The sequence below is a fragment of the Mytilus galloprovincialis genome, chromosome 9 (assembly GCF_965363235.1).
Source record: "Mytilus galloprovincialis chromosome 9, xbMytGall1.hap1.1, whole genome shotgun sequence".
Taxonomy (NCBI): Eukaryota; Metazoa; Mollusca; class Bivalvia; order Mytilida; family Mytilidae; genus Mytilus; species Mytilus galloprovincialis.
In genome coordinates this window covers 75,614,275-75,626,809 of record NC_134846.1, presented here as the reverse complement: position 1 = coordinate 75,626,809, position 12,535 = coordinate 75,614,275, and the positions used below count along the sequence as shown (strand labels likewise).

The 12,535-nt window shown below is 31.7% G+C and overlaps 1 protein-coding gene across 4 annotated transcripts in view; it reads left to right on the top strand.

Annotated features, from left to right (window-relative positions):
- Positions 1-12,535, top strand: part of LOC143045954 (synaptotagmin-15-like) — a 125,519-nt gene that overhangs the window by 66,672 nt on the left and 46,312 nt on the right. Inside the window, exon 1 of one of the 4 annotated variants that reach the window (XM_076218814.1) lies at positions 4,921-5,279. The exons of the other annotated variants lie outside the window; for them this stretch is intronic. Coding sequence (XP_076074929.1) covers positions 5,272-5,279 — 8 coding nt within the window. The 5' untranslated portion in view covers positions 4,921-5,271. Of the gene's footprint in view, positions 1-4,920; positions 5,280-12,535 lie in introns of those variants that run through there. 4 annotated transcript variants of the gene reach the window in all.

Below are 12,535 nucleotides of genomic sequence, written 5' to 3'. Positions count from 1 at the left end.
CCTTCCCTTTCATGAATGTGACCTACCGAATTAGACTATTTACCGGATTTGTTATCTCATAAACAACACGACGAGTGCCACATGTGGAGCAGGATCTGCTTACCCTTCCGGAGCACCTGATATCACCCCTAGTTTTTGATGGGATTCGTGTTGTTTATTCTTTAGTTTTCTATGTTGTGTCGTGTGTACTATTGTTTGATTGTTTGTCCGTTTCATTTTGAACCATGGCGTTGTCAGTTTATTTTCGATTTATGAGTTTGACTGTCCCTCTGGTATCTTTCATCCCTCTTTCTTCCTGCGTTGAAGACTCATTGGTGACTTCTGGCTGTTTTCTGCTACACAAATCCACAAATGCGTTTCACAGCATGTACAATGAATATGGTCAAACAAGTAAAATTTATTCAAATACAACTTAAAAAATAGAAATTAAACTTAGAGTTACATAAATCATATTGAACACACAAATCACAATTAAATATTATGTTCCAAGACCAATGATCTGTGAGAGTAAATTTCACTCAAAACTACGTATTTTTACTTAAATTAGATACAGTGCGTCCTGGCCTAAAATACGCACAAAATGCTGATACTTCATTTCTAGTTGATGCATTGTTTAAGTTTTTGTAGAACTTTAGTAATTCTGGTAAATATTTTAGTGTGTAATAAATCAAATTAAAGGGTTAATTGGGTTGTAATCAATTTGGCAGATGTCCCTTTAAAACAATAATGTTGTCAATTGATATTTGAACGATCAACCTTTACACAAACAAGACAAATAATGGTTATATGCCCATAAGAAATAAATAAATAATTGCGATGTAAGCTGCTCATTTGGGATTAAGATGTTCATATGCATTTGTCTATATTTCGTTATATATAAATATTATGGTGTAATGACAACATGGGGATACGACTTGATCTATGATCTGACAAATCTGCTTTGTTCAATTGTTAATTTTAAAACAAAACATACTGGTACGGTCGTTGTTTAACCTGTCCTGCTTCCAATTCAAATTTATACACGAATTGTTTAAGGGACATCTTATAAGTCTTTCAAGATACTATTACTAGATATTGCAACCAGCATCTCACTGTTCTTACAATTATAATACATATTATAAATATTTGATGTTGCAAAATATAACCATACGTAAACTGAGATGGTAAGTACCATTAGAAAGATCGATTTTGTTTTAACTTATGAAAAAAATACTCCTTATAAAAATACACTAATTAACTTATTCGAGAGAATTTTGACGACCTTTTCTTTGCTATTTGTTCATGTTCCTTTTTCCTTTGTAGTGATCCATAGTCAATTTTAGTATGAATTTAGTGAAATGTTATTATACGAGATACGAGTCGTATATAATGTATTTACAAAAATACCGAACCCCAAGTAAGAATCTCCCAAAAGGTACATAAAACCTGACAAACCCAAACGCTCGACCGAAACTAATAAACATCATACAGTGTTCATCACTTACAATAAAAATATCAAATGATAAACATGCACAAATAAACTCATCATAAATACCAGGATTGAAATTTTATATTTGCGCCAGACGTGTGTTTCGTTTACAAACGACTCATATGTGACGCTCAAATGAAACGAAGTTAAAAAGACCGAATAAAGTACGAAGTTGAAGAGCATTGAGGACCAAAAATTCCTAAAAGTTTGGCCAAATACAGCTAAGGTAAATCTATTCCTGAGGTAGAAAAGCCTATGTATTTCAAATTTTTATTTTGTAAAAAGTTAATACATTATAATGATCATATCAATTATAATGCATGTCAACATAGAAGTGCAGACTACTGGGCTGGTGATACTTTCGGGAAATAAAAACGCCACCATCAGTTTCATCGACCCAATTGTTGTAAATAAACTCATCATAGATACCAGGAGTGAAATTTCGTGTTTGCGCTGGACGCTCGTTTCGTCTACAAATGATAACAAACGAAATCGAATGTGAAAGTCATAAAATAACTTTAGAACCGTAAAAAGTTTAAATAAAAATGCGATTCAAGTGCATGAACATAGGATTTCCTATTTGTATCTTTGCATTATAGATTTGAGATCGAGGGGATATTTTTCATCAGGGCTAAATCAACTCGCTGTCATAAAAGCAGTCACACGTTTGTTTGGTTTTAATTTTTGTTTATGAATCGTTTTCATTTGAAATAAAACCAGATATTCTAGTCCAAATTGTGTTCAAATTAAATAACAGTGTAAATAATTAATCTCTAGGATGAATCATCCTTGATCTAGTTTAAAAAAAAAACGCCTGAAGAATAGTTTCTATGTATAAAACGTACTTTGATATACATATATTTAAAATTAAAGTAATGTTTATGCACAAACTTCATGCCATACATTTGAATTCGTGTTCCGATTTATTTAACATTAACCGTTTTAAATTGATTTGAAATTCATTACTTTTTAATATGACGAAGTAATGGGTTCTCTTTTGTCATTTCAGAGAGAATAATTGTATTGTTTTTCAGAACGATTGCTTAAGAATTTATAACATGGAATAATAGGTTATATAATAAAAGAACACTATTCTGCCTCATACACGTAATCCAGTGGCTTAAAGCCATTTGTCATGATTAAGAAATCCATTTAAAGCCATCGAGCAACAACATTAATGCATCATTACTAGTGATTTTTTTTTTCTATACAAGCGAGAGTTTCCGTGAAATGCAAAAAATTGTATAATCAAGAAACGCATTATGGAAATGTCCGAATACGTACATTTTCATTGTAAAAATATTCTGTTTCCTTTAAAACAGGGAATAATTCTTAAGAAATGTTTTGCACAAACAACTGGTTGTATATGAAGTTCCCTCGGCGGTATTCGAAGCAGAACATAAGTAAATGAATGCACACCAAAAGTACATGTAATAGGACATTCAAATTAACACATCTATAAATAAAGCATTAGGAAAAGTATACCCTATTGATTTTCAGATGGTTAACAAGTCCTCGCGTTGTTTTGATATTTCTGTTTTAATAAATGAGTGTTTTACATCTTCGCTGTAAAATTCCTGACAATTCTCTGATGCCATGAAGATCCTTTACTCTCTTGTGTAAATAAATCACCATTTTAATTGACATTCAGGTTTCCCGTATCCTGTCACTTGAAGTTAGCTATTCATTAACAGTTTTTTACGCTCACCGATATTAATGGATATGGTGCGAGCTTGGCCATTATGTTGCGTATCTTTTTATAATGTTAAGAACATTTGGTAAAAATAAAAGTCGCACAATTTATAGTTCAATTTAACTCGCGTTTTCTATAAATATTAATCAGTAAACTGCGACGTACAATTTTCTTATCTATAAGCCATTAACAACATTACCTTTTGAGAGGAGGGTTTTATTATTCGCCTTATCTGTCACAACAAACATTGCTTTAAAAGCAATATTTTACCTTTAACATTTTGACTACGCGTAAAATTGAAATTATAACATTTTTTAGTTACAGATATAACATTAATTTCAATAAAAATGTAAGTGGTCCTTTATGTGAACAGTAAGTTCCTTGCCGGATGTCAAAATACTCTTATCATTGCCTATAACACATGATTATAGGGCTAGGATATAACATATGGCCAATAACTGAAGCTATCAGAGTGAGGACCATATCTTTAAAAAAAATATGTCTACATCTGTTTGCCTTCGACTCTTCATATCATACCAAATGGCTTTATTTTGAGAAATTGGTCGAACTGTTCACAACAACTGCTCCTCTGTGTTGATCCATAACCATATCGGTCACTTTGTTGTTATTCAGGGGCACATGGTAAGATTGAGTCTAACAAAAAAATACTTAAGAATCTAGCTGAGGTGATGGAGGGCTACTGCTGAAGTTTAGAAATACTAGATTAGGACAACCTGTTGGGCGCCTTCAGCCTGCACATCTATATATGGTTAGATTTCCTCTGCGTTGAGATAGTCAATTTCGCCTTTTAGGTCGGATACACCTTTGATAGTCTCATGTCTAGCCATATCTTCCTACGCTTTACTGCTGTTAGCAATGATTATCTATTTGTTGTGTTAATTAGCTAACACCAGTCAAGGGCTTCAAACTCACCAAAGATACCCGGCTTACTGCTTATGTCGTCAGATACGCGTTTCGTCCTTATGACTCATAAGTGGCTCTAAAAATCAATAGTTTGAAGGCCAAAGCAAATACAAAGTTGAGGAGCATTGAAAGCCAAACACTTCCAAAAGTGTGTTTAATATGGATATCTTTTCCTGAGTATGTCGTGTTGCGAATGATTTCAACAGTCTATTAAGAATATGTATCCATTTTTTATATATAAACTAAAAAAAAAAGACACGTTTCAGAGAACTTGTCATCCTTTCCTTGAATTAAATAACAAGACATGAACTAAGTAACACCAGAATAAAGAACCGTCTGGAAATGTGTATTTTTCAGAACATTTTATTAGTCTAAAATTGAAAAAAAAAATTGTATGTATGTCCCATTGCGTTCAAAATGCTATTAGTTATAAGGCATTATTGACAAGGGATCATTCTAGCTCATAGATTTAATTTCCTTAGCTTTTCTGAATAATATATACATCCTCACATATCATATTATTCTATTCTGCATAATGGGAGAGGCTTTGGCTCCGGAAAACGGTTTGACGTTAAACCATAGGACATATTCCACTTCTTATATTATATTCATATCGTTTTTTATGACGGAGGAAAAATTACATTAGAGTATTTAATATTCTTCATGTTAGAATACTATTGTTACCGGGATACTTATTGAATAAGAAATATAGGTTTTGTATATTCATAGTTGATTTATTTATGTTCGGCCTATGTGTCTATCCGGTGACAAATGGAATGCTGATACAGAAACTCAAAACAGCATAATCTACACAACTTCCAGAATTGTGATTTAATATGATTTAATGGTTTTGAAGCTTTCAGACAAGTTATGTATATTGGAAAGGAAACCCATTAAGGAAGTGTAATTTCAATACTTGACAATCTCATTACGATTCATAAAAATTTAGCTAGTTCTTTGTTTACATTTCAAGACCACATGAGCACCGTGGCATGTGCATAAAGATTTCCTGTTACCATATATAAAGTAAAACCCAGAGATTATTTACATAACACAAGTCGTTGCTGCTTGTATCGAACTTAATTTGTTTCTATATAATTCGCTTATTAGCAACACAGGGACAAGGCTGCTCATTATTTAGCTGTAAACATTGATAGTGTGTGGTATAATTCCTGGAGTTTTTAATATGGAGCGGTAAGTTTGGGTGTGATTTACTTACTTTAATTAACATCTTTATATTTTGCGTTATTATTTATGTTCGTTATTACTCGTATCACAAATTTTATCATTTTACCATAATATTTAGGTAAAAATAAAAGGAAATGGCAAGATTAAGGAAATTAATCTTTTTTTAAAGAATGTATATAGTGTTTTTCAAAGTAATAATGCTAGAATGTAAATCAAGTAAACGTGATTACCAAGTGGGAGGGCGGTTTCTGTCATATGCCATGTTTTTCAGTTAGTAATCGTTGTTTTTCGTCAGTCGCGCCCCATGGAGGTATATCCGAGCATAAACCGGTAGATTCAGAGTTAAGACAACGTGTTTGTATCACTGATATTCCTTTATTCAGATTATTGCTTGCTTTGATCTTAGTTGTAAGGATCTAGTTTGGTATATCGGTCTAGTTAAAAAAAAAAACAGGGTTCCAGGTCGTATTGGCGTATACTAAAGACTGTACGACTTATAAGGGGTATTTTTCTTTCGTGTCATTTGATTGATGATAAATTGAAGTGCTCCATTTATTGTAATATATCCCACAGACATGGTTTTTGTCCTGAATATGGCTTAGATATTATCCGATGGACGCTTTATTCCACCAGAACATATAAACAATGATACCTTAGAGAATATCAAATGTCTCATTTATACAAACAATCTCTGGCTATATGGGTGTGTTGCCTACCTTAGAGAATATCAAATGTCTCATTTATACAAACAATATCTGGCTATACGGGTGTGTTGCCTTGTTGCCTGTTTTTGTCCAATTGAATTAGCATGAGGATTTCCTGCGTTATCTTAGTTGTTTTGTGCTTGCGATACAGTTACAATCGATCAACATTAAACTATAAACTATTTAGCTAAAACGTTTGGAGTGTTGAAACAATAACGGCATAAACAGAACAGCCAAAAACAGTCAACTGACGGAACTGAAAATTTTCAATTGTCATATGTTTCTTGTCAACGTTGAAATTTAGTGTGAAAAACTCAATAATCTTAACAAATGATGAACGTCAAATTGGAAAAATATATTAAACAGATGCAAATACTGACACTTTACGATTGTGGATAGATACAATAAATGAATAAGGGAAAACTTTACATGTTTGCGGCAAAAGAATAGGAAAATGCTAATTATTAGGCACAACGTAGAATATTTCTATTTTATAAGTTAGCTTAATGTTAAATACAGATATGTTTATCTCTTGGTGTCTTTGATATTTTATGTCGGTGGGTTGCTGCATCATTAACAAATACCAAACGTCTATTTTGATTTCAAGTCACATTTACAATTTGTTTTATTGGCTTAAGGCACCAGTGTCGTATAGCTCATACAAATCAAATCATAATTATTTCGTATTTGGATTCCATGTAAAATGCCGTAAATAGTCCATTGAAACAAGATTGCCAATGATAGAGGTAAATAGATATGCAATAGCAATTAATTCGGTGTCACATAATACTAAAGTACAGTTCCTGTTCCGTAATCAGCCCTTAACCATACCGAGATTTATTCTCTAATATTGATTTTGATGAGATTTTTTAGCTCAAAGATATCTATATTTCCCTTAAAACATACTAATAAATAGCTACAAATTAAGCAGACAGACCTTTGACATAAGATTGCGCGATGTCAGTTTAATAATTCCAGTCGTTATGAATATTCTCAGAAATCATTACAAAACGTAGTATGCTTCTTGTTTCCAATATTCTCTCTAGGAGCAAAGTAAGACGGTTGTCACTTCAAAGACTAGATTTTCTTTATGTACATCGCAAGACAACGTCTTATGCTAGTTTACTGTTCATTGAAGATGCTTACTGCAACAGACAAAATTGTATGGAATACATTACCATCCCGTTATTTGATTGTGTCTATTTCTTTTAATTATTTATAAAAATGTTGGGAAAATAAATTCTTTTCTCTTTCCGGATTTTAACTTGCCCTGATTTAGACTAGATGACCTTGTATTAAAATTTAATGATTTTTTAAATAGTGAAGAGTATTCTGGCTGGATGTGTTGATGCCTATGGTACTGACCTTTTAAGTATTTTTATTCAGATTAGTCTTATGTTGGCTGTTATCTTCGGCTGCTATCTGCTCTTTGGTCGGTTTGTTTTCTTTTTGTCATATTTCCCATTTCCATTCTCAATTTTAGTGAAATGTTGAAAAATTTCAAGTCCAAACAAATTTCTTTTAAAAAATAAATTTAATTCATGAAAATTCCTTATTTATGATGAAAAGTTAATCGAAAGATATATGTACACAGTTATTACTAAATAAAACAAAAACACTTCGGTGGTCTCGTGGTAGCAGCGTACTCGCTACAAATGCGGAAGGTCTTGGGTTCGATCCCAATACGATTCAAACAGAAGACGTTTAAGTTTAACTTATTCTCTTAGCAAAAATAAATATGAAAATCTCATTGTGGCGATTCTCGTTTTTGGCAGGAGTTATATTATTAAACAGTGCAAGACTATACTATAAGATTAACCTCAAATGTTATTGAAACCTACTGAGATTTCGTTGAATGAGTTTAACAATTATTTCCCCATATGTACATGATAATATCCCCATAACATTGAAGTTTCAATGGTTGTTTAAATTTGTTATTGTAGACTATTTTGAGACAAAAAAGGAAAACTGAACATGTTTTAGAATAAGGCTAATGATGTTCGCAAACACCAAGCGATTGACAAATAGGTATTGGCTAATGCATTTATTATATTCATTACAACTTAAAAAAAAACGTCGTCACCCAAACTACTCTATTTCTTGTTTGAGCTAGCTCTTTGTAATAAATAAATTTTCTTTCGATTCAAATCTAGTATTTGGCTCTACCCACCTACAGTATATCAAACTTCCTCAGCCGTCATCTTTAAGGACCATTTAAACAGCCTGTATGCGTAGATCAATCCAAAATGTACATGCACGGACCGCAGGAAAAACATTATGAATATTGCGGATTATGACCATCACCTTTACAGTACAATTTAGGGGTTGTATTAAGTGATTGACACCGCAGGGGCGTAAAAAATACTGTTTTCGAATTTGTCCGTGCCTGCATTGTAAAATTGACATTAATTTTTACTCAAAGCTCTAAATATCAAAATTAGACTTAAGTAAAATTAATCGACACATGGCAGTTATTAAAGAAATTCTATTTAAACTTTAGCTCCGTACAGCCGAGTAAGATTTCCGGATTAGGCATATTGATATTTTCTTGATAGGAAGCTGAACTCTGAAATTATTCCGCAAACATTGACACATCAAACGAACAAATATAAGTGATGAACATATTTATTTTAGTTAAAAATTCTAATTTAAATTACAAACATTGAGAGAATCAATACAATCTCACCATGTTTATTTAATGATAAAAACCTTCCATCTGCTACCATTAATTTGTATAACAATATCAGTGGGTCTTTATTACAAGTCATTACTTCTTATTACAGGGTAATATTTTCTTTTATTTCTTGCACTAAGGTGAATAGAGATCATATTAAGCCTTTAATTTTCGAGATTTTTCATTTTAGTAAATTATACTTTCGAGATTTTTTTTTTTTTTTTTTTTTTACTAAATTATACTTTTTGAATTTAAAGCTAAGCACAAGAAAAATGAATTGAAATGCAAAATATATCAGAAAACTGATATTATTCACATAGTTTTTCTTTGTTTTGAATATTATCTAAGGCATGTGTCATTACAAAACTTTTGCAACGACTTACTGTTGATATCACAATGTGCACTAAGTAGCTCAGTTGGGAAAACCACCTGGAATACTTTTTTCGACGGAAGCTATAAAGTTGTTTGTTTGTTATTGGGACGATTATGTATTCTAAAAAAACCGCTGTGATTTCAGATTAGCAAACACAGCAAATAAATTCATTTTACCTAAAATAAACTCTTATGATATATAAGATGAAAATGATACATAAAATGATCCATTGAGATTAATACACATGCATACATGTCTTTATGCTTATTATTAATTTTTCCTCTTCGAGTTTTAGTTGGACGTTTAAATGAAAATAAAGTTGAAAACATTACTACGACCAATGATTTGTGCAGATCTATTATACAAGTCCTTGTTTAGCCGTTGCATTTCCTGGAGGGGAACACTGATTTGACATCAATCTAAATGTACTGAGGGTTTTATTTCATTTGAGACTTTACTTCGTTGTTTTAATGATATTGAAATTTGTGATCATTAATGCACATTGCAAACTTGTATTTCGTTGGGAAAAAAACTTGAAAGGTTTCAATTTCCTCATTAACTCTACTAATCAATTTCCAAAATCTACGATGTGTAGGAGTTTCCACCATTTTGATTCTTTTCTATTACACCAACATAGTTTGTGAGGGCCCTCATGGGGTTTTTGATTATGTGATTACTTGGCCGTTTTATTAATGATTATTTGATTATTAAGCCAAATATTTCATGATTATTTGATTACCTAGGACTGTATTTTTAGTTTATGATTATTTGATTACTAAAGATAAGCAAATATTTAATGATTATGTGATTATATTGGCAAAAAAATGGTGATTATGTAATTACTAGGACCTCCCCATGAGGGGCCTCGTTTGTGTATCGTACAGTGCGGTGCAAACGAAAAGGAAATATGATAGATAGCAAGCCAAGACAACCACTAAAAAAACATGCTCCTGACAGGCACATACATAATCTGTTAGGGTTAAACATGTTTTCGAGCTTAAACCTCTTCCTAAAATTGGACAGTGGTGTATAAATGCAAAACATCAGAACAACCTAGAAATATTTAGTTTAAAAAGCACACAAAAGACACAGAGTACCGATGTAAGGGTACTCACAGTAGTAGCAATTTGTGGTAACACCGGAAACCCCTTACTTAATAAGTTGCCAATATCATAATTGTCAATGAAATGAAAATGACTGCTTTTCTTAAATTTGGGTGACGAAAAAATATTATACAGAATTTTGGCATCACTAGTCTACTTGCCATTCTATTACCCAGGGTAAATACTTTAGAAAAAGATGCGCTGTATAAAAGCATGGCACCAAATCCCTACAACAGTCATTATTACAACTTAGTAAAAAACTATTTCTAACAATCTCCTTGGCGAGCAAGACATGAATCATAATTCACTTGCACCGTATAATGTTACTTAATTTCAGAAAGTACAACTACATGCCAATATAATGTTTGAAAGCCAATCTAATTACTTTATTGAATAATTGGTATTTACAAATATATTTTATGACTATCAATTACATCAATGACATTTGATAGCATACGTTATATCAAATATTTGTTACAGTAATTATGTGCACAGAAGTGATACAAATGTTATTACTATTTAACGCTTATTTATGGGCCAAAGCTTTTATGTAAAATGACTAACACTTTGACAAATATGGAAATCATTCACTAACATATATAAACCATAAAGTTGTCATAATTATTAGATAATTATCAACTAAATTGTACATGTTTGAATCAAAACATAAAATTCTGCTACAGGGAAACCAAAAATATCAGCAAATATGTTTACAATAAATCAAAATTCAAGTGTTTCTGCTTTGGCGGATTATTTGCCTATAGTTCAGTTAATTGTACTGTGAGGTTAAAAAATTTCGAGACAATGTAGTATTTAATTGCAATACTGATATCTGTAATAGTCTAAGAACTCATGTACAATGGTACAATGGTGCGAATACTACTATTGTTGTCCTTTTCGCCAAATGCAGTTGAGTGATTTTCTGTTTCTATATACATTTTGTATTCTGAAATGGACTTATAAATGGCTCTAGCTCGTCTATTCCCGTTTCTACTTGTAATTATTTCCTTTTGAATACCATCAAAATATTTCTGTATTTTTACTAAGTTTCTTAGATTGAAGTGTATTTTCACCCGTATACTGTCGCGATATTCCTGTGTTACATAACTTACTAGAACTGGTAAAAACCCGTTGCAATATGAGCATCTCTGTTGAACCATTGACAAAGTATTTTCCATTTTACTTCCTTGGTTGGACAAAAACGCTCGATTTCATGATTTGGCTGACTCAACTGGCAAATACTATTGAGAAACATAGACAATTTTGCCTTGCATGAAATCTTTGGTAAAATCAAAGAACTAATAAAAACTATTTAAATTTTCGTTGTGATATGTTCTTTCCATAAATCTGATTAACAATTGGATTCGTGTAGGTATTGTATTCAAATAATTCGTCATGCGTATGAAGATGAAATAAGAAATATTTTTTGACATAGCAATTCGCCTTGAACATTGTAAGTTATATCATACATTACATCATTTGTCAACATGCTATTGTTTTAATTGTGAAAACATTCTGTGGAGTTTGCATAGTCTCCCTTTAACCAAACATAATGGTTCGTCTCTTGAAAATTCCATCAATTTTAGTTCAAATAACCATAAGCCGTTTTAACCTAGGGGAGCATTTAAGACCAGACACAATTATTTGCGATTGTCGTGAATAAAGACAATTATATATATCATAAGAGCTGACTGATTTTCTCTACATAATACAAGTTGTATGTTCAGAATTTGGACATCGAATGTCTATTCGCTTCAGAATTTCTTACGTAAAAAAACTAAATTGGCTGGAGATCTTTCAAACTTGACAACATAAACTATCTTTTAAGAGATCTCCAGAGGGCTTGAAATCAATGCTTGTTGTCAGGAATAAATAAGATGCTATGAATCACAGATGTCAAAGTGAATTCTTCTTGATTTACCCATCTCCACTATAGAACGGATTTATATTGTATTTTGTATCCCTTTCGGCATTAATATGTTGGATTGAGTGAATAGATTCTGTAAAAGAAACAATCATCGATGTTGGACATAGCATGCGTGGAAGATAATTGCTTTTGAACAATTCAACATACAATTTGTTGTTAACAAAAGACACAAAACAAGAAAGAATATAAGTACAATCTTCAAGTTATATCTGGAGATACGATTCCTTCTTTATTGGTCAATTCAAAAATTATATGTCTCTGCACTTTTCGTAATCAACTAACTAACTTTTGAAGATTTATTATATATACTTCATGAAAAAATGAGCGAAATCATGAAGTTAAAACCGCTTAAATGATTAAACTATGATAAGATAGATTATGACATTAAAAGAGAATAATTGTCATTGCGTGATTCATTCCGCTGAGGGAAAAAATGTAAGATGCAAAGTATATTAACTTCTTTGCAGTAATTGTAGAAATA